Source organism: Phocoena phocoena, chromosome 2, assembly GCF_963924675.1.
Source record: "Phocoena phocoena chromosome 2, mPhoPho1.1, whole genome shotgun sequence".
Lineage (NCBI taxonomy): Eukaryota > Metazoa > Chordata > Mammalia > Artiodactyla > Phocoenidae > Phocoena > Phocoena phocoena.
The window spans coordinates 92,017,221-92,040,044 of record NC_089220.1 but is presented as its reverse complement, the minus strand read 5'-3'; the positions used below and the strand labels follow the sequence as shown (position 1 = coordinate 92,040,044).

The following is a 22,824-nucleotide window of genomic DNA, read 5'->3' as shown; positions in this document are numbered from 1 at the left end:
AACTTCAGTAAGATAGAGTTTCTATCTTATAATACACCAGGCAAAAGCCAGGAAAATGCTTGGTGCGGTTTTGCATGCAAGTTTTAAGATCAGGCTAGGTATAACCTGATGTGAATTGTCATGGGAGACTATGGTGAAGTAAATGATTTACATCAAAGAAAAAACAGCTGATATTGACATTGTTTTCACCATCAAAGAACTGCTTTTGATTACAATATTACCACTATTTGAAATAATTTTGGAGCAGCTATGAATGAATACAATGAAAAATTGACCATAAGCAAACAAAACACAAGAGAATTTTACATATCAGTAAAAACAAATGAGAATAAAATCTTACTTCCCCACAAGAAGTGGAATCAACAATAAATCTCTCATCTAGGTGTTATAAAAATTGAGGAAAGACTTATCATATGAGTAGTTGCTATACTTGCATCCCACAAGAAGTCAATAGTAGAATATTGGAGCAATTATAATTATGGTGATGGTTTCCTTGACACAGAATTCGTGGTCAAAGTTTCTTTCATCAGCACTGTGATGGGCTTCTAGCCTCTTTGTTCTGATGAGAAGTCACCTTGTTAACCTTATTGGGGTTCTCTTATATGTTGTTTTTCTCTTGCTGCTTTTGAGATTTTTCTTTTTGTCTTCGTCTTTCAACACTTTGACTATGACGCATCTAGATGTGAATTTATCCTACTTGGAGGTAAGCTTCTTGGATGTGTTTTTCATAAAACTTGGAAAGTTTCAGTCATTATTTCTTCATATTTTTTCCTGCCCCTTTTTCTGGGGCTCTGCTCATTCTTTTCTCTTTCTGTTCTTCAGATAAAATGATCTCTATTGGCCTGTCTTCATGCTAAAAGACTAGCAGAGCCCTACGGCACATACTCATAGTCTCATACTTTAGTAAATTACTTTAATTAAGATGCCCTGCAGAATTTCCCTTTATTTGTTTTAATATACCAGATAATAATTGTATTTATGGTTATAATGCAGTTATATTTTATTTACAGTTCTTTAAAAATACACAAAAGTAATAATTGATTCATTTTTTTTCCCTACCCCTTACAGTCCCATTATAGCAGTAGTGGCCCAGAGTTTAAGCGTGTTCTCTTCAATTTTGGAGGTCAGAGTCCACTGATTTTATATTATCTTAAGATGCATGAGCTAGCTGGTATTTCCAAAGCCCCTGGACAAGTCAAGATTAAACTCACTGAAATATTGAAAGAACCATATCCTTTTTTAAGCTTTGCTTTAATATGATGTTTCCAAAATATTCAAAACTTTTAACTTTTTTTAATGTCTCAGTTAAGAAAAAAATTTTAATGCATTTTGTAACTAATGCTTTACTTAGCATTTAATTACATTCAAAACTTTTCATAGCATGTTTGGCTAAAAGTATTTTCTCTTTTAGTTCTAAGGCTGTGATTTTACATGTAAGAAAAATAAAACAAACATAAAACCCAGGAACTTAAAAAACCAGCATATTTAGCCCTTTAGTAAAAGACTATTTTTACAACTTTACTGTTCAGTGTTCAGTTTCAAACATTTGTCAGAACTATGGGTCATGGACTTCTAGGTTTCTCCAGAAGAAAGTTTCAAATGTGCCTTAGCTATGTAATCATTTGTTCTAATGAAAATTTATTAGAAAGCTTAAGGTATAAAATATAATATAAATGAAATTGGAGCTCTTTGGTTGTAGCAGGGGTATCTGTTTACATTCTTGTGCCCCCTCTGCATAACCCATCCTGGCCCAGATCTCACTAGGGACTTGGATGAACTCCAAGAGATCCAGTACAGTGGTCTCCAAACTGGGGTATACACAGCTCTGGGTGGAAAATAAATAAATAAATATATATATATATTTCTATCTTTAAAAATAAAAAAGAAATTGCACTTTACTAATATTTAGTAGACAGGTGCCCTCACTCAGTTGATATTTCAGTCTGCACTCTGTTGAGGGATAGTAATAGCATGTTTGCTCTTGTGTTGTCTGAGTTTCACAACATATTGCTGTTTTCTTTGGGTGGTTAAGAGGATTTATAGATTATATCATTTGGTTTAACTAAATTGACACTTACTAGTGGACCAATGCTTTAAAAGTTTTCTGAAAAGAAATATTACTCAGCCATAAAAAGGAACAAAATAATGCCATTTGCAGCCACATGGATGGATCTAGAGATTGTCGTATTGAGTGAAGTAAGTCAGACAGAGAAAGACAAATATCATATGATATTGCTTATATGTGGAATCTAAAAAAATGGTACAAATGAACTTTTTGACAAAATAGAGTCATAGATGTAGAAAAGAAACCTATAGTTACCAAGGGGAAAAGACAGGTAGGATAAATTGGGAGATTGGGATTGACATATACACACTACTATATATAAAATAGATAACTGATAAGAACCTACTGTATGTATAGCACAGGGAACTCTACTCTATACTTTGTAATGACCTATATGGGAAAAGAATCTAAAAGAGAGTGGGTATCTGTATATGTACAACTGATTCACTTTGCTGTGGAGCAGAAACTAACACAACATTGTAAATCAACTATACTCCAATAAAAATTAATTTTAAAAATAAAAAGCATTTGTTCAAAAAAAAGAATGATGTGTTATATATACACAATGGAATACTACTCAGCCATAACAAAGAATGAAATAATGCCATCTGCAACAACATGGATGAACCTAGAGATTATCATACTAAGTGTAGTAAGCCAGACAGAGAAAGACAAATATCATATGATATCACTTACCTGTGGAATCTGAAAAATGATACAAATGAACTTATTTACACAACAGAGATAGACTCACAGACATAGAAAACAAACTTATGGTTACCAAAGGGGAAAAGTAGGGGGTCATGAACTAGGAGTTTGGGATTAACATATACACACTTCTATATATAAAATAGTAAACAACAAGGACATACTGTATAGCACAGGGAACTATACTCAATATTTTGTAATAACCTATAATGGAAAAGAATCTAAAAAAGAATACATATGTGTGTGCTTGTGTGCGTGTGTGTATGTGTGTGTGTTTGTATCTGAATCACTTTGCTGTACACCTAAAACTAACACAATATTGTAAATCAACTATATTTCAATAAAAATTTTTTTAAAAGGAAAAAAGAAATAGTCTCCTGAAAAGAAACTTTGGATTGATGATAATATTTATAATGCAAGAATAATTTTTTAAGAAAAACACAGAATGATATCTCCTCTATTCCTTGAAGGAGCTCTTTTTCAGCTACACTAGGAGACAAAATTAGTGGTGATCCAATCAGTTCTGCCAAGATGTAGGCCAAAAAAAATTTAAATTTTCAAAAATAACAATTGAAATATGGACATACATCATTATTATAAACAGTGAACCTAGCCCTAAGTGTATGTTATACTTTTCAATATTAGCAAATGATAGTATGATGCCAGTTTAATTTGCAAGGTATTTGTAAACCAACTGTCTAGACATTAATATAAATCTCTATAATTTGAGGATAAAAGGTTTGGTGTACCAAAAATAAATGTAGTGTTAAATTTTATTTTTTTAAATATTTTATTTCATCTCACTGTTTTCTATCCATAGACTGCATATCTTTTATAATATGCATAATATATAAATACAGATTGATATGTATATAATTTATAAATTTAAAATTATATCTATGAGGGAGTGTGCTCACATAGCTTTTACTCATGGGATACATGATCCAGGAAGTGTGGAGAACACTGCCCTAGCAGATTCTCAAAATTCTTCCCAGGGCACTTCTCCCATATTTCAGTCAAGACAACCTCCAGAGTCTCACTGACCACAGGTACATGGAATTAACTTGGATGGCTCTGGAACACAAGGAGAAAGCAAACTACAGAGCTAAATCAGTCTGTTTTGAGACTTGTAACTTAAGGATTTTCATCAACCTTGGATTATTCAAACAAATGGTTAAATACAAAATTTTTAGATGTCTAGAAGTGAAATTTGAAAGCTATGAAAACCATAATAGATTACTTTTATTTTTAACTAATTTTTATTGTGATTATAAAAATATCAGTCTTTGTGTTTATGTTTCTGATGGGCATGGATTTCTCCAACAACAACACAAGGATTCATAACACCAGTTCACTGAGAATGTGGGAAGAGTATGAGTATATGTGGGGGTGGGGAAAGGAGGAAATGGATATCTAGAGCATGAAATCTTTTAGGAGAGTGCTTCATTCCATAAAGATCGGAAAGAAGTCACCACTTAGAAAATAATGGGTCTGGACAAAACTATAATTCAAAAAGGTAAATGCACTATTATGTTCATAGCAACAGTATTCACAATAGCCAAGACATGGAAACAACCTAGGTGTCCATCGACAGATGAATAGATAAAGAAGATGTGGCACATATATACAATGGAATGCTACTCAGCCATAAAAAGAACGAAATAATGCCATTTGCAGCAAGTTAGATGGACCTAGAGATTATCATACTAAGTGAAGTAAGCAGAAAGAGAAAGACAAATACCATATGATATCACTTATATGTGGAATCTAAAATAGAACACAAGTGAACTTATCTATGAAACAGGAACAGACTCACAGACATAGAGAACAGACTTGTGGTTGCTGGGGGTGGGGAGGTGGTGGTGCTGGAGGGAGGGATGGATTGGGAGTTTGGGATTCGCAGATGTAAACTATATATTATATATAGTATGGATAAACAACAACGTGCTGCTGTATAGCACAGGGAACTATATTCAATATGCTGTGATTAAACCATAATGGAAAAGAATATGAAAAATAATGTGTATATATGTATAACTGAATCACTTTGCTATGCAGCACAAATTAACACAACATTGTACATCAACTACACTTCAATAAAATAAATTTAAAAAAAGAAAGAAAGTAAGTAATGGGGCTTTCCATGATGTTTTCTGAGCTTGTAAAATGTAATGCCCGCTGATAAGAAAAAATATTCTTAGATCTAATGATGAACAAAGTGATAATGATGCCTCACATTCATCAGCACTTTACAGTTTTTCAAAACATTTATTGAATCTTCCTATGTATCATTGCAAGAAATGACAAGACTCCTGGGACAGTGGACAGAGCAGGCACCCATCACAGCCACTTTACAGATGAGGGAACCAAAGCTCAAAGAGGGTAAGTAGCTTACCCAGGTGATTCATGCAGCAGAGCTGGCAACAGAGTCTACCATTCCCTGAGCCATGCATACTTTTCTGACATGATGATCCAGGCTAGAATTCTCCTTGAGGGTGATACTAGTGGTTGGTGGCAGAGCCTGGTAATGTTTTCTCCAAGACCTTTTTTCTAAAATATTTTTTCTTTTTTTTAATTTATTTTTTATTGAAGTATAGTTGATTTACAATGTTGTGTTAATTCCAAGAACTTGATAGCTGCTAATGAAATTTGTGTCCAGAGTTCCCATAATTATCTATGATGACTGTATGATCACTGAATTTATCTCTTTCTCACTGAAATTTTACATTGAAGCTATTCAGAATATAGAACATTTTTATTAGTTTTTCTCAGGGCTTACTGGAGTCCTCTGGCTTTCCTGAAGTGGAAAAATAACACTTTTTAGCTAATGCATCTATGCAGAGTGAAGGAGTAGGAGAAAGTAGAGAAAGTGGAGGAGTTAAATAACAAAAAAGACAAATATAATTCATCATATTTGGGCTTGGCAAACTCTAAAATGGTCCCCAATGATCCCCACCTTCTGGTTCATGCCCTTGTGTAATTCCCTCCCATTGGGTATGGGCTGAACCTATAACTTGCTTCTAACAAATAGGATATGGCAAACATAATGGAATGTCACTTCTGAGATTCAGCTACTAAAAGACTGACATCAGTCCTGCTCGACTTTCTCTCCCGTTGCGGAGCACAGGCTCCGGACGCGCAGGTTCAGCAGCCATGGCTCACAGGCCCAGCCGCTGTGCGGCATGTGGCATAGTTCAGGACCCGGGCACGAACCTGCGTCCCCTGTATCGGCAGGCAGACTCTCAACCACTGAGCCACCAGGGAAGCCCTGACAGGACTTTTAACTTACACTTACAAGGAAAATAATGAACTTTTTTTTACTAGATAATGTACATTAAATCATTATTAGTAGAAAATTTGAATTTTTTAATGAATAGTCTTTGAATTTCTTTTTTAAAAACTTGATTACTTAGTACTAGAGTTATAAGTAAAACTAAAAAGAAAAACTGACTTCTAGGACCCAGAACTGAATGTGTAGTATGTTTTTAAACTGGGAAGAATCTTGTGCAAAATATATTTGGGGCTCCTAATTTTCCCATCTTACATTGTCTGCGTTTTTGTAAACTACCTCAACTCCTTTATGTATTGAGAGTAAACTACCAAATAACCAAAAGTCTAATAATTATTTTACATGTTTCACAAATTATTTATTTAAAAAAAAGAAAAAAAGGAAGACTCAGGAACAAAATGTTTGGTCTCATTAAAAAGTAAAGTTTATAGGCTGTATCTGTATTTCTAACTTGAGTTTAGAATGTTCGTTCACTTTTTTTTTTTTTTTTTTACAGTTTGGGAAAAATCTGAACTTAAGGCTGTCACAATGAGGCTATTGTGTTACTGTAAACACATGCTCCCACCATCACACATATATACAGACTTTTTAACATGTAAAAACTGTCCAGAGTCAGATAATTCAACTCTACAATTAAAAATAATATGGGATATATCAACATTTATCCCAGCATAAAAATAAAAGCTATATGAAGAAACCATCTGTTGTGAATTATGTGTGATGTGGGAGAAGCAAACAGTCAACGAGGAAAAACGGAAAAGAAAGAAACCCTGAGACTCATATAAGGTCACCAGCTCTGTATAACACTCCATCTTCACACAGAATCTAGTGGGAAACTCTTTAGAGCCATGTGCAACTTCCTTTCACTTTTATTTATAAAAAGATTTCCAATAATCTTTGTCACACATGCATATATAGATTTTTTCTCACTAATATGTGAATAACAACTTGTGAGTTGTTACTAAAAGTTACTATGAATGGTATTTTTCATTTCAAGTCAGTTACATTTCAAGTTAGTTAACATATACTAAGGATTTGGTAATCAGATTTTCAAAAGGATACATTAGCTTAAAGACAAATGTCTGAAAAAAACTTCTAATCCAGAACCACTTTATCTAGTGTTTTTTCCGGTAAAGACAGGATAAAATACTTTTTTCTCTCAATCCTAAAACTCTCAGGATGAAATGAATAGGAAAGCCTACACTGCCAGAAAGTTTGTTCCATTATTTATGAGATTGTACCCCCAAAATCTAACCCTCACTTTCCTCAGCTTCAAAAATAGGGATATGGACATTATAATATCATCTGTTAATGAGACCTTTCAGATAATAGAAACCAGATGTTAGCTTCCTGGAGTGGGAGGTCTTTTTAAAAATACTTTTTGTTGAAAACACCCAGCCCTAAAAACCCTGTGGCAACACAGACTCCCTCTACCAAAACACGAGGGAGGACTGATATTTCCTCTAGTTGTCTGCAAAGAGGTAAAACAGGCTGGGGAGCAGAGGAGAATGAAGAGGGGAGATGAGGAAGTAGAGAGGAAACCTAAAAACCTTAGTTGCATGGAAGAGGCCCCTTCAGCAGTATAGGGAAAAAATTTAATTTGAGCCCAGATTTGAGCCTATATTCTCCATGTGTATCAAGCAGATGGATTGGGCTATATAAGTTTTAAGTCTTTTTGAATCCTGAGATTTGTGATTCTGTTGGAGGAATTTGACTTTCCACACCATTGGTGGTTGAATTGGTAAATAGCTCAAATTTTCACTGAAATGACAGCCTTCTCATTTTGTCAGGTCACTGTAGAACCATGTTCTTCTGAGGCTACGGCAAGAAAAAGAATGCATAGGCACCATTTTTCCCATTCACAACTGTCAGTTCCCCTAAAGGACCACCAGAATAACCTGTTGACCAAGAAAAGCTAAGTTTAATAGACTTATTGTAGTAAAAGACAACAACAATTTAACAGAGCTTTAGTAGTGTCTCAAAATGGCTAAATTCAGGAATGACATTTGTTGGGTTTTAGGACCTAAGTTGGATGATTTTGAGGCAGGTTGTGCAAGGTGAGAAACTGCTTGGGATTGGGCAGAGTTTAATATTATAATTTTGGACTACTGGGCCCAGTGAAGCAAGGGTCTTGAAGTAAGCTTTGATGTGCAAGCTATTTTAGCTGGTTCAAAGTCTTATCTTTCAGGAAAAAGCATTTTCTGGAGCAAGTTTTAGGTTATTTTTGCTTATTCTCAGTGTTGTTAAACACAGGGACAGAAAAAAGTATGCATGGCCCCTCACTTTTTAACACAGGAACAGGAGTGACATCAGCATCATGGCTGAATAAGACATCATGTCGCCCCTCAATGACAACAATTTGGCATACATCCATGGACAAAAATGCCCTTGTAGGAGTTGTGGGATCCAGTACCATTTGCCAAGGGATCTGAGAGGAGGGTCACCCATGTGTGCATCGTGTAACAGGCATGCAGATTTCTGTCCTAGCTATGGAACTTGTAGTGGCCTATGAACCAACTCTAGCGCCTCTCAACCACAGTCCAAGAACCCCTGGAAAACACTGTCATAGGCAGTCACCTATAGATGAGAGAGGCCTTGTGGAAGTCCAGGCTTCCAGAAGAGAAATTTCAGCACACCACTGAAACAAAAAAATACAAGTGTAGATGCAGAGGAAAGGATAACAGGAACAGTTTAACTTCACCTCTCACCCAAGGCAGCACAGCTTAGGTCCAAGAGAGATCTTCTCAGCCTGTGATTTCTTGTGTGGGGGAAATTGAGAGCGAATTAGGGACCACCTGGCTTCCCAAGCAGTGTGGTTGCTGCCAAAGAGGCTTGTTTCTCTCTTCCCCATTCAGAGTACTGAATGATGAGCTTCATGACTTAGGGGTTGGAAAGAGGCTGGGAGAATTGTAGATGGAACTCTCAGAGGGCATTAAAGGGATGCAGATTCTACTAACCGTGTCATAGACTCTACCAAGAAGCCTGCCCATGAGCCCCTGAGGACACGTCACCCATAGATATCCCCAGCTAGCCCATAGACACCCCCAGTGCTCCATGAACCCCACCCACATACATTCTCACCCTGTCATCAGCTCCCTGTGCACACTCCCAATAGCAACAGCAAAAGCGAGCTTTGGCAGACAGCTAGTGAGTATACACAGAAAGTCTGTGCCAGCCCAAATCTGTGGGCCAGAGAGAGACCACAAACTTGAACTTATATGCCACCTTTGGGAAAGCAAAAGGAAGGCTGTCAGCACTTGGCCTGGTGTGTTAACAGGGTAGAGAGATGACATAAAAGCTTTAAAATTCTGCCACTAAAGGGAGCAAGAAGTGTAAAACAGATGTATCCATAGAAGGTCTGAAAAGCCTCAGAATCCCTAGCAGAAGGTATTTATCTCCCAAAGGAAGTTAGCAAAAACTAGAGGAGGTGACTGCTATTTCAAATGTGAAGACAGCAACGTAAAACTTCAAAGAACATAAAAAATTTAAGGAAACATGACACCACAAGTAGATCACAATGATTCTCCAGTAATTGATCCCAAAGATATGGAGATCTCAATTTACCTGATAAAGAATTCAAAAGAACTGTTTTAATGAAACTCAGTGAGCTACAAAAAAGCACAGAAAGATAATTCAATGGAATCAGGAAACAGTGAAAATCATGAACAAAATGAGAAGTTTAACAAAGATATAAAAATTATAAAAAAGAACCAAACAGAAATTCTGGAGCTGAAGAATACAGTGAATGAGATGAAAAAAAAAAAAAAAAAAAGTGATGGAGAGCATCAATAGCAGAATGGGTCAAGCAAAGAAAGAATCTATGAGTTAGAAGACAGGAACTTTAAAATTACCCAGTCAGAGGAGAACAAAGAAGAAATTGAAAAGAGTGAAGAAACCTTACTTGATCTGTGGGATCCCATCAAAAGAAATAATCTACAAATTATTCAAGTTCCAAAAGAAGAAAGGGAGAATGGAGCACAGATCTTAATTAATAATGGCTGAGAACTTCTCAAATCTGGGTACATGTTTAGATATCCAAGTTCATGAAGCCCATAGGTCACCAAACAAATTCAACTTAAAGAAATCTTTGCCAAAGCACATCATAATAAAACTGTCAAAAATCAAAAACAAAGGGAGAATCTCCATTTTTAGTCTGCTTCCCCAAAAACCCAACCCAAGGTAGTATATTTGTTATGAGTATTATTTAACAAAGGGACAACAATGTTGGTTTCACTTCTCAGCATTATAGAGAAAACAATCCACTGATTTCTCACTACTTTTTTTGTGGATCCCTGATAGTCAACTAAATGGAAGCAGAGAAGAAAATGTACAGGAATTACATTTTTAAAAAATTCAACATTATACTGTGGATCTCACTTGCCACCATGAAATGGGGCTACCTGCTCCAAGAGTTTGGGCAGAATTGGCCAGGTGGCTTCCCACATCTTTTAGAGTTCATGATCTAGAAGCAGGAGGGCTAAGTACTGAATTAGACTAACAATCCCATATCTAGTAGTCATTTTTGTGTTTAGGAGACATTTAAAACTCTAAATTTTGTATTCATTTAGAACCACTCATTGTGGCTCTAAGTAAATACACTGTGCCTATATAGTTCTTGTTTCTCCACTCTGTGAGTTCAAACAGATGCAAAGAAGGCTAGCAAAAAATGATCTACACAATGGATAGTTTCTAAGTAAGAGGCAGGAGAGCCTATAAAAAAGAGCCATTCTTTTTTATGGCTGAGTAGTATTCCATTGTGTGTGTGTGTGTGTGTGTGTGTGTGTGTGTGTGTGTGTACGTGCATGCATGCCACATCTCCTTTACCCATTCATCTGTTGATGGACACTTAGGTTGCTTCCATATCTTGGCCATTGTAAATAATGCTATGAACAGTGGGGTGCTTGTATCTTTTTGAATTAGGGTGTTTGTTTATTTAGGACATATACCCAAGAGTGGAATTGCTGGGTCATATGGTAGCTGTATGTTTAGTTTTTTCAGAAAACTCCATACTATTTTCCACAGTGGCTGCACCAATTTACATTCCCACCAACTGTGTGCAAGGGTTCCCTTTTCTCCACATCCTCACCAACATTTGTTATTTCTGTTCTTTTTGATGATAGCCAATCTGACAGGTGTGGTTTTGGTTTGCATTTTCCTGCTGATTAGTGATGTTGAGCATCTTTTCATGTGCCTTTTGGCCATCTGTATTTCCTTTTGGGAAAAATGTCTATTCAGTTCTTCTGCCCATTTTTTAATTAGCTTGTTTGTTTTTTCGATGTTGAGTTTTATGAGCTGTTCATATATGTTGGATATTAACCCCTTATCAGTCATTTGAAAATATTTTCAACCATTCAGTAGGTTGTCTTTTTGTTTTGTCAATAGTTTCCTTTTCTGTACAAAAGCTTTTAAGTTGAATTAGGTCCCATTTTTAAATTTTTGCTTTTATTTCCTTTGCTTTTGGAGACAGATCCAAAAAAAATATTGCTACAATTTATGTCAAAGGGTGTTCTTCCTGTTTTCCTCTAGAAGTTTTATGGTTTCTGGTCTTACATTTAGGTCTTTAATCCATTTCAAGTTTATTTTTGTATATGGTGTTAGAAAATGTTCTAATTTTATTCTTTTACTTGTAGCTGTTCAGTTTTCCCAGCACCACTTATTGAAGAGACTGTCTTTTCTCCATTGTATATTATTGCCTCCTTTATCATAGATTAATTGACTGTAGGTGTGTGGATTTCTGGGCTCTCTATTCTGTGCCATTGGTCTATGTGTCTGTTTTTGTGCCAGTACCATGCTGTTTTGATTGCTGTAGCTTTGTAGTATTGTCTGAAGTCAGGGAGCATGATTCTCAAGGTTGTTTTGGCTATTCGGGGTCTTTGTGTTTCCATACAAATTTTTAAATTATTTGTTCATGTTCTGTGAAGTATCCTCTCAGGATTTTTGTGAGGATTGCTTTGAATCTGTAGATTGCATTGGGTAGTATGGTCATTTTAATGATATTAATTCTTCCAATCCAAGAACACAGTATATCTTTCCATCTGTTTTATTCATCTTCAATTTTTTTCATCAGTGTCTATGGTTTTCTTAATAAAGGTCTTTTACTTCCTTAGGTAGGTTTATTCCTAGGTATTTTATTCTTTTTGATGCACTGGTAAATGGAATTATTTCCTTAATTTCTCTTTCTTATAGTTGTTGTTAGTATATACAAATGCAGCAGGTTTCTGTATGTTAATTTTGTATCCTGCAACTTTACTGAATTCATTGATGAGCTATAGTAGTTTTCTGGTGGCTTTGTTAGGATATTCTCTATAGTATCATGTCATCTGCAAACAGTGACAGCTTTACTTCTTCCTTGCCAGTTTGGATTCCTTTTATTTCTATTTTTTGTCTGATTGCTGTGGCTATCCAATACTTATGCTATGTTGAATAAAAGTGGTGAGATTGGGCATCCTTGTCTTGTTCCTGCTCTTAGAGGAAATGCTTTCAGTTTTTCACCATTGAGTGTGATGTTAGCTGTGGGTTTGTCATATATGGCCTTTATTATGTTGTGATAGGCTCCCTCTGTGCCCACTTTCTGGAGAGTTTTTATCATGAATGGATGTTGGATTTTGTCAAAAGCTTTTTCTGCATCTATTGAGATGATCATATGGTTTTTATCCTTCAATTTGTTAATTTGGTGTATCATACTGACTGATTTGTGGATATTGAAAAATCCTTGCATCCCTGGGATAAATCCCACTTGATCATGGTGTATGATCCTTTTAGTGTATTGTTGGATTCAGTTTGCTAATATTTTGTTGAGGATTTTTGGGTCTATGTTCATCGTATTGGCCTATAATATTCTTTTTTTGTGGTATTTTTGTCTGATTTTCATATAAGGGTGATTCTGGCCTCATGAGTTCAGAAGTGTTCCTTCCTCTGCAATTTTTTGGAATTGTGTGTATATTAAATAGCCATGTGTGACTATTTAAACTTATACTTAAATTAATAAAATCAAAGATAAGTAAAAATTCGGTTCATCACTTACACTGGTCACATTTTAAGTGCTCACTAGCCGTGTGTGAGTGTTGTCCAGTACAGATATCAAACATGTCCATCATCACAAAAAAAAGTTCTATGGACAGCACTCTCTTGAATAACAGGAAAAGTTTAATCCATTCACAGAACTTGAGATATCATCTTTGGATATCAGACAGCCAGCACATATAGAACTTTATTTTACCTTGCCACTTACAGCTTTCTAATTTTAGAATTTTCGTGGCCTAAGATTATATAGTATCTTGTTCATCCATTGTTTAATCCAACAAAATTACCAACCAAGTTAATTTCCCATCTGAGTTCTTAAATTTCCAGTCACACATTTTGCTTTTTTTAGTTGGATTTTTTTTCCTTTTATTCTAGTTTCGTTTTATTTGATTTTTGTTTGTTTTTGCTCCATACAACATGGCTTCAATCCATAGTAGAAAGTGTGCTACTCTCTGTATAAGCCTTCAGCTAAACAACTTCATAAGTAGCCTAGATCTGTATAAAATTCTGATTGCCTTTTTGTATAGTCATATTTTTGATCCATGGACTCCCTTTACTTAATTCACATTGGTACTAATTTATATCAGTTACCTAAAATAACCTACACCTCTCCTGCTATACTCTTAATGATTCCTTAAAGGATAAGATTTTTAATTTTAAAAAATATATTTAAGATTTATTTAATAGAGCATTTTATAAGCAGAGAAATATCATGGAGTCATAGTAAGATAAAGGATACATCAGGTATTTAAATTTTGCTCTTCAAAGAGAAAAGGAGGTTTTATTTTTAGTTTTAGGTAACTTTTCAAATGGAAAGCTATTCTAGGCTTTGCTGAGTAGGTTACTAAGTTTCTTCTTTTCATGAACTCTGCCAATTAAGAATGGGGGCCAAGTTAAGAAAGGTTGGGGGGAGAAGGAACATCATACTTTTTTAAAAAAGAACTTGAGGAACAATGGGGTTTTGTTTTACACGAGTAAGTATGTGCACGTGTGTTGTAAGCATTTTGCATCCCCCTTGAGCCAGAGACAATTACAGAATTGCTTGTAAGATCCAGCCCTTTTTTCTTACAGATTCAGTTTAAATTCTAGTTAGGGTTTTTTCTTTTCTTTTCATTTAATAAAATACATAAGACCCAAACCACAATTCAGCAAACTTGTTATTAAACTAAATAATGAAAACTTTAGTTGACTTTGGTAATCAGGTTCCAGGGAGTGGGTTGTATCAATTCTTTTTAGCCAAAATTTGGACTTTAGATTATAAACATGGCTCAGTGGAAAAATAAGAGGGGGAGAAGGAGAAGTTTTCATATTGGAGATTTAGTAAAAGTTCAGGTTGTTTTTTTTTTTTAGTGTAAATATGGTAAAGCCCAATTTGTAACAAATAAGAGAAGAAAACTTCATTTTCAGATACTTTAAATGATCTTTAGACATTGAAAAAAACAGATATTCTTGCTATACATGTTATTGGTCAATAAAAAAATCAGATGGAAAAGTCATAGCTTCTTGAATGCTTAGAATTTAAGACTAAAAAGTAATATCTCAAGCAAATATTAAAAATTGACTAAATTATAATTTTGTGTTTACTCAACTATTTCTCCTCCTAGGAGTTAGGCAGGCAAAGGAGAAAATCTACTCTGTTACTACACATTCACCCCATAAAAATCACTGTCATTTTATGGCTCCAAGTGATTCTGCAAGATGTTCCAGGATTTCAGAAAATAGAAACCCTATCCTAGCTTAGAGCTGAAGTCCTATGTATTTAAGGAAAAATCACATTGGCTCCTTTAGGTGGTTGCCTCATATGTATTTGTTCTCTGTTTTATTCCATTTTGGTCTGTGGGAAGTGGGGACTCAAGAATTTCTCTTTTTATAGGAGGGACTTAGATATTCAGTCCAGTTACAAGCAGGGTGGGTAGAGAACCTGTACTTACAAAGCAAACCCAAAATTTGTGTGTTCATTTGGAATAGCTTTGTGGGGGGAGTAGGGGTTGATGGAAATAATGGGGATGGCTAAAGTTCCTCCAAACAACCCTTGGAACTGTCTCTGTTCAAGGGTGTAACTTATAAAAATTGTAGAATCTCTATAAATCAACAACTCATTTATCCAGCCTTATCAGGGAGTGAACTGTTACCCATAACTAAAATTTCCAGATAACTACAGCCAAGCATTTAAAGCACCAAAACTTTTTTTGTTAACTATTTTAATGAAAATTTTCCTTAAAGATATTTCATACTTCCCTGACTTCTTAAACAATATAGCAAAAAGTAACTTTATCATCATGACTAGGCTTCTCAAGATGAAATCTGTAATAAATAAATAAATAAAAGTTAAACATATGCCTAAAAAAAAATGATGAAATCTGTGACTCATCTGCACTGAGATATCAATAAGAATACTTGTATGAATGAATACCTATTACATACCAGGACTAGTACTAGTGAAGGTGCTAAGTAATCCAACAGCAAAGACAGAAACTGTGTCATCAGTGACAGAAGCCTGCAAAGACGCTGTAGTAGCACAAAGGAGCACCCTCATCCAATTTGAGACAGTGCTGAACTAAAGCAAAACAGTTTGCTAGGCTTTAATAGTCTTTATGCCTAATTTTTATAGTTCTTCTGTCTCCTACTTCAAAAACTGCCTGTTGTCCCTTCTCATTCCTATTAACTCCTTAAAGCCAAACATCATGAGAAACAAACTCATCTTTGTTTCTTAAAGTGGGGCAAACGTCCTGGCAAGTTTGTTGAATGCTTTTAGTTAAATCTGTGTTAATATTTCCAGTAGTCCTGTTCCTTCAATGTTCTAGACTATGCTATGAAAACCTGCTGCTAATAATGTATTAACTAATGAAACTTACTAAAACAGTAACCCTATTTTACACATCATTCCCCACCATATAGAATCTGGGTGAGATTCCCACAGTGGTATTATCTCCTGTAGAATAAGGCACATGTGCTTAGCAATAACATTTTTTTAGTCTTTTTTTTTTTTCTTTACTTGACCATATTGTGAATGTTTGACACTTTTGCAAATGCAGCATTAGAATATTTGAAGTATAAAAAAGGTAAACATTAAGCAGAAGATAACTGCTCTAAGATCAGTTTAGGCCACACGCTGATAAGTTATACAAGAATTTAGTTTTTAGGATTAAGAATCAAATGAATTCTAGTGTATAGAGGAGATTCTGGTCACTGCTTGCTGCTTACCTTCCTTTTACTTCTTATACAATAGCATTATGTCTAGAATGACACTTGAACCTGGGAATCTCAGGAGCATTCTGAGAATACTCCCAGAATTGTCTCTAAGGGATATGAAGAAAACAGCAAAGCCTCCTGCAACCTCATCCTAGGACATTATTTTTGGCAGATAGGAGCAAAATTTGCCCTTGAGCCATTCTTTTTCTAAGTCACACACACCCAAGCTCTCAGACAGGGTACTTCCCTTCAAGAAGCCTCAGTTTCTGCATGTATACTATAATCAAATTGGACCCTATGATTTCTAAGGCCCATTATTTCTCTAATACTCTGTGATTCTAAAGGGAGATCAAAGACCCCAGAGAATGAATGGAGGCCTCTAGCATGTCTCTATGTCTTTGTCTGTCACATCCCAACCACAGCTGTTGTGAAGTCCCAGAATAGGATCATTTTTATTTGTACCCAAATGGCTCCTTCTCCATTTAGTGTCTTGCCATGTAACCTCCATGTAGCAGTGCACAAGAAAATGAAGTGTGAGATCAATTCAGACAGTGGAATTGGAAAACATGCTGCCACAGTCATCCTGAAGGACTAGAATATAGCCATTCTTCATAATTTATAAGCTTTAAGCACTCTGTTTTTCTACAATTGGGAAAAAATAATGGCTTTAAGTATCTGAAGAGAATAAAACTTAGGATATTCATTAACAAATATTAACAGAAGTCTACTGAAAACCATCACCATTGAGTAATGCAGGAAAATGCTACAGTCTTAGCACCAACTCCTTACACAACATGAATATAAAATTATGACCAAATTTTGTGGGCAATGAGAATGACTTTATAAAGAATGTCTACCCAGTTCATTTCAATAATGACATATGTTCAAAATTAATCATTTATAAGAAATAAAACAGTCCTTTGTCTCAATACTAATAGTTTATAATGAATGTGAAAAGCAAAGAAAATTCAATTAGTTCAGAGTGAGAAACATCAGCTTGCTACCAAACACTTCAACATGGAACTCATACTCAACGGCACAATATAAGTTTGTAGAAGGATAAAATCTTTGAAATTCTAACAGCACTCACAGGCAAAACCCATTTTTTTGTACTTCATGGATATTGCATTTTTTACAAATTGAAGATTCATGGCAACCCTGCTACGAGTGTGCCTGTCAGCCCCATTTTTCCAAGAGCATTTGCTCACTTCATGTCTCTGTGCCACATTTTGGTAATTCTCACAATATTCCTAACTTTTTCATTATTATTATTATATTTGTTATGGTGATTTGTGATCAGTGATCTTTGATGTTACTATCTTAAGGTTTTGGGGCACCAGGTACCACACCTATATAAGATGGCAAACTTAATAAATGTGTGTTCTGACTGCTCCACCAACTAGCCGTTCCCCAACCCCTCTGCCTCTCCTCAGGCCTCCCTATTTCCTGAGACACAATATTGAAATTAGGCCAATTAATATCCCTATAATGGAGGGATAAGGAAGTGAAAGGAAGAGTTGCACGTCTCTCAATTAAAATCAAAAGCTAGAGATGATTAAGCTTACTGAGGAAGGCATGTCAAAACCCGAGATAGGCTGAAAGCTAGGCCTTTTGTGCCAAACAGCCATGTGGTGAAGGCAAAGGAAAAGTTCTTAAAGGAAATGAAAAGTCCTACTCCAGTGAACACATGAATAAGAAAGCAAGACAGCCTTATTGCTGATATGGAGAAAGTTTTAGTGCTCTGGATAGATGAAAACAGACACAATGTTCCCTTCAGCCAAAGATGAACCTGCAATATTGCTGAGGTATGCCTGTAAATATTAGTAGGAAGTAGCTAATTGAACATGCCCATTTTAGTTTTTACATCTTTATTGGAGTATAACTGCTTTACAATGGTGTGTTAGTTTCTGCTTTGTAACAAAGAGAATCAGCTATACATATACATATATCCCCATATCCCCTCCCTCTTGTGTCTCCCTCCCACCCCTCTAGGCGGTCACAAATCACCGAGCTGATCTCCCTGTGCTATGCGGCTGCTTCCCACTAGCTATCTATTTTACGTTTGGTAGTGTACACATGCCCATGCCACTCTCTCACTTCGTCCCAGCTTACCATTCCCCCTCCCTGTGTCCTCAAGTCCATTCTCTACGACTGTGTTTTTATTCCTATCCTGCCCCTAGGTTCTTCATAACCTTTTTTTTTTTTTTTAGATTCCATATATATGTGTTACCATACGGTATTTGTTTTTCTCTTTCTGACTTACTTCACTCTGTATGACAGACTGTAGGTTCATCCACCTCACTACAAATAACTCAATTTCATTTCTTTTTATGGCTGAGTAATATTCCATTCTATATATGTGCCACATCTTCTTTATCCATTCATCTGTCGATGGACACTTAGATTGCTTCCATGTCCTGGCTATTGTAAATAGAGCTGCAATGAACATTGTGGTACATGACTCTTTTTGAATTATGGTTTTCTCAGGGTATATGCCCAGTAGTGGATTCCTGGGTCATATGGTAAGAACATGCCCTTTTTTTTTTTTTTTTAATTTTTCAATTTTGTTGTATTTATTTTTTTATACAGCAAGTTCTTATTAGTCATCAATTTTATACACATCAGTGTATACATGTCAATCCCAATTGCCCAGTTCATCACACCACCACCCCACCCCCTGCCACTTTACCCACGTGGTGTCCATACGTTTGTTCTCTACATCTGTGTCTCAATTTCTACCCTGCAAACCGGTTCATCTGTACCATTTTTCTAGGTTCCACATATATGTGTTAATATACGATATTTGTTTTTCTCTTTCTGACTTACTTCACTCTGTATGACAGTCTCTAGATCCATCCACATCTCTACAAATGACCCAATTTCGTTCCTTTTCATGGCTGAGTAATATCCCACTGTATATATGTACCACATCTTCTTTATCTATTTGTCTGTCAGTGGGCATTTAGGTTGCTTCCATGACCTGGCTATTGTAAATAGTGCTGCAATAAACATTGGGGTGCATGTGTCTTTTTGAATTATGGTTTTCTCTGGGCATATGCTCAGTGGTGAGATTGCTGGGTCATATGGTAATTCTATTTTTAGTTTTTTAAGGAACCTCCATACTGTTCTCCATAGTGGCTGTATCAACTTACATTCCCACCATCAGTGCAAGAGTGATCCCTTTTATCCACACCCTCTCCAGCATTTATTGTTTGTAGATTTTTTGATGATACCCATTTTAACTAGTGTGAGGTGATACCTTAGTGAAGTTTTGATTTGCATTTCACTAATAATTAGTGATGCTGAGCAGCTTTTCATGTGCTTCTTGGCCATCTGTATGTCTTCTTTGGAGAAATGTCTATTTATGTCTTCTGCCCATTTTTGGATTGGGTTGTTTGTTTTTTTAATATTGAGCTGCATGAGCTGTTTATATATTTTGGAGACTAATCCTTTGTCCGTTGATTCATTTGCAAATATTTTCTCCCATTCTGAGGGTTGTCTTTTCATCTTGTTTATGGTTTCCTTTGCTGTACAAAAGCTTTGAAGTTTCATTAGGTGCCATTTGTTTATTTTTGTTTTTATTTCCATTACTCTAGGAGGTGGATCAAAAAAGATCTTGCTCTGATTTATGTCAAAGAGTGTTCTTCCTATGTTTTCCTCGAAGAGTTTTATAGTATCCGGTCTTACATTTAGGTCTCTAATCAATTTTGAGTTTATTTTTGTGTATGGTGTTAGGCAGTGTTCTAATTTCATTCTTTTACATGTAGCTGTCCAGTTTTCCCAGCACTACTTATTGAAGAGACTGTCTTTTCTCCATTGTATATCCTTGCCTCCTTTGTCATAGATTAGTTGGCCATAGGTGCATGGGTTTATCTCTGGGCTTTCTATCTTGTTCCATTGATCTATGTTTCTGTTTTTTGCTAGTACCATATTGTCTTGATTACTGTAGCTTTGTAGTATAGTCTGAAGTAAGGGAGTCTAATTCCTCCAACTCCATTTTTTTCCCCTCAAGACTGCTTTAGCTATTCGGGGTCTTTTTTCTCTCCATACAAATTTTAAGATTTTTTGTTCTAGTTCTGTAAAAAAAATGCCATTGGTAATTTGATAGGGATTGCATTGAATCTGTAGATTGCTTTGTGTAGTATAGTCTTTTTCACAATATTGATTCTTCCAATCCAGCAACATGGTATATCTCTCCATCTGTTGGTATCAGCTTTAATTTCTTTCATCAGTGTCTTATAGTTTTCTGCATACAGGTCTTTTGTCTCCCTAGGTAGGTTTATTCATAGGTATTTTATTCTTTTTGTTGAGGTGGTAAATGGGAGTGTTTCCTTCATTTCTCTTTCAGATTTTTCATCATTAGTCTATAGGAATGCAAGAGATTTCTGTGCATTAATTTTTTTTTCTGTAATATACATGGACTTTATTTTTTTTTTTAAACATCTTTATTGGGGTATAATTGCTTTACAATGGTGTGTTAGTTTCTGCTTTATAACAAAGTGAATCAGCTATACATATACATATGTTCCCATATGTCTTCCCTCTTGCGTCTCCCTCCCTCCCACTCTCCCCATCCCACCCTTCCAGGCTGTCACAAAGCACCGAGCTAATATCCCTGTGCCTTGCGGCTGCTTCCCCCCAGCTATCTACCTTACTACGTTTGTTAGTGTGTATATGTCCATGACTCTCTCTCGCCCTGTCAAAACTCACCCTTCCCCCTCCCCATATCCTCAAGTCCGTTCTCCAGTAGGTCTGCGTCTTTATTCCTATCTTACCCCTAGGTTCTTCATGACATTTTTTCCCTTAAATTCCATATATATGTGTTAGCATACGGTATTTGTCTTTTTCTTTCTGACTTACTTTACTCTGTATGACAGACTCTAGGTCTATCCATCTCATTACAAATAGCTCAATTTCATTTCTTTTTAAGGCTGAGTAATATTCCATTGTGTATATGTGCCACATCTTCTTTATCCATTCATCCGATGATGGGCGCTTAGGTTGTTTCCATGTCCTGGCTATTGTAAATAGAGCTGCAATGAACATTTTGGTACATGACTCTTTTTGAATTTTGGTTTTCTCAGGGTATATGCCAAGTAGTGGGATTGCTGGGTCATATGGTAATTCTATTTGTAGTTTTTTAAGGAACCTCCATACTGTTCTCCACAGTGGCTGAACCAATTCACATTCCCACCAGCAGTGCAAGAGTGTCCCCTTTTCTCCACACCCTCTCCAGCATTTATTGTTTCTAGATTTTTTGATGATGGCCATTCTGACTGGTGTGAGATGATATCTCATTGTAGTTTTGATTTGCATTTCTCTAATGATTAATGATGTTGAGCATTCTTTCATGTGTTTGTTGGCATTCTGTATATCTTCTTTGGAGAAATGTCTATTTAGGTCTTCTGCCCATTTTTGGATGGGGTTGTTTGTTTTTTTGTTATTGAGCTGCATGAGCTGCTTGTAAATTTTGGAGATTAATCCTTTGTCAGTTGCTTCATTTGCAAATGTTTTCTCCCATTCTGAGGGTTGTCTTTTGGTCTTGGTTCTGGTTTCCTTTGCTGTGCAAAAGCTTTGAAGTTTCATTAGGTCCCATTTGTTTATTTTTGTTTTTATTTCCATTACTCTAGGAGGTGGGTCAGAAAGGATCTTGCTGTGATTTATGTCATAGAGTGTTCTTCCTATGTTTTCTTCTAAGAGTTTGATAGTTTCTGGCCTTACATTTAGGTCTTTAATCCATTTTGAGCTTATTTTTGTGTATGGTGTTAGGGAGTGATCTAATCTCATACTTTTACATGTACCTGTCCAGTTTTCCCAGCACCATTTATTGAAGAGGCTGTCCTTTCTCCACTGTACATTCCTGCCACCTTTATCAAAGATAAGGTGTCCATATGTGCGTGGGTTTATCTCTGGGCTTTCTATCCTGTTCCACTGATCTATCTTTCTGTTTTTGTGCCAGTACCATACTGTCTTGATTACTGTTGCTTTGGAATATAGTCTGAAGTCAGGGAGCCTTATTCCTCCAGCTCCTTTTTTCGTTCTCAAGATTGCGTTGGCTATTCGGGGTCTTTTGTGTTTCCATACAAATTGCGAAATTTTTTGTTCTAGTTCTGTGAAAAATGCCAGTGGTAGTTTGATAGGGATTGCATTGAATCTGTAGATTGCTTTGGGTAGTAGAGTCATTTTCACAATGTTGATTCTTCCCATCCAAGAACATGGTATATCTCTCCATCTATTTGTATCATCTTTAATTTCTTTCATCGGTGTCTTATAATTTTCTGCATACAGGTCTTTCGTATCCTTAGGTAGGTTTATTCCTAGATATTGTATTCTTTTTGTTGCAATGGTAAATGGGAGTGTTTTCTTGATTTCACTTTCAGATTTTTCATCATTAGTATATAGGAATGCCAGAGATTTCTGTGCATTTGTGCATTAATTTTATATCCTGCAAATTTACCAAATTCATTGATTAGCTCTAGTAGTTTTCTGGTGGCATTTTTAGGATTCTCTATGTATAGTGTCATGTCATCTGCAAACAGTGACAATT

The 22,824-nt window shown here is 35.8% G+C and overlaps 1 protein-coding gene across 1 annotated transcript in view; it reads left to right on the top strand.

Annotated features, from left to right (window-relative positions):
* FAM227B (family with sequence similarity 227 member B) overlaps window positions 1-22,824 on the top strand; it is a 247,538-nt gene that overhangs the window by 204,342 nt on the left and 20,372 nt on the right. Inside the window, exon 11 of the mRNA XM_065871722.1 lies at window positions 1,069-1,229. Coding sequence (XP_065727794.1) covers window positions 1,069-1,229 — 161 coding nt within the window. The remainder of the gene's footprint in view (window positions 1-1,068; window positions 1,230-22,824) is intronic.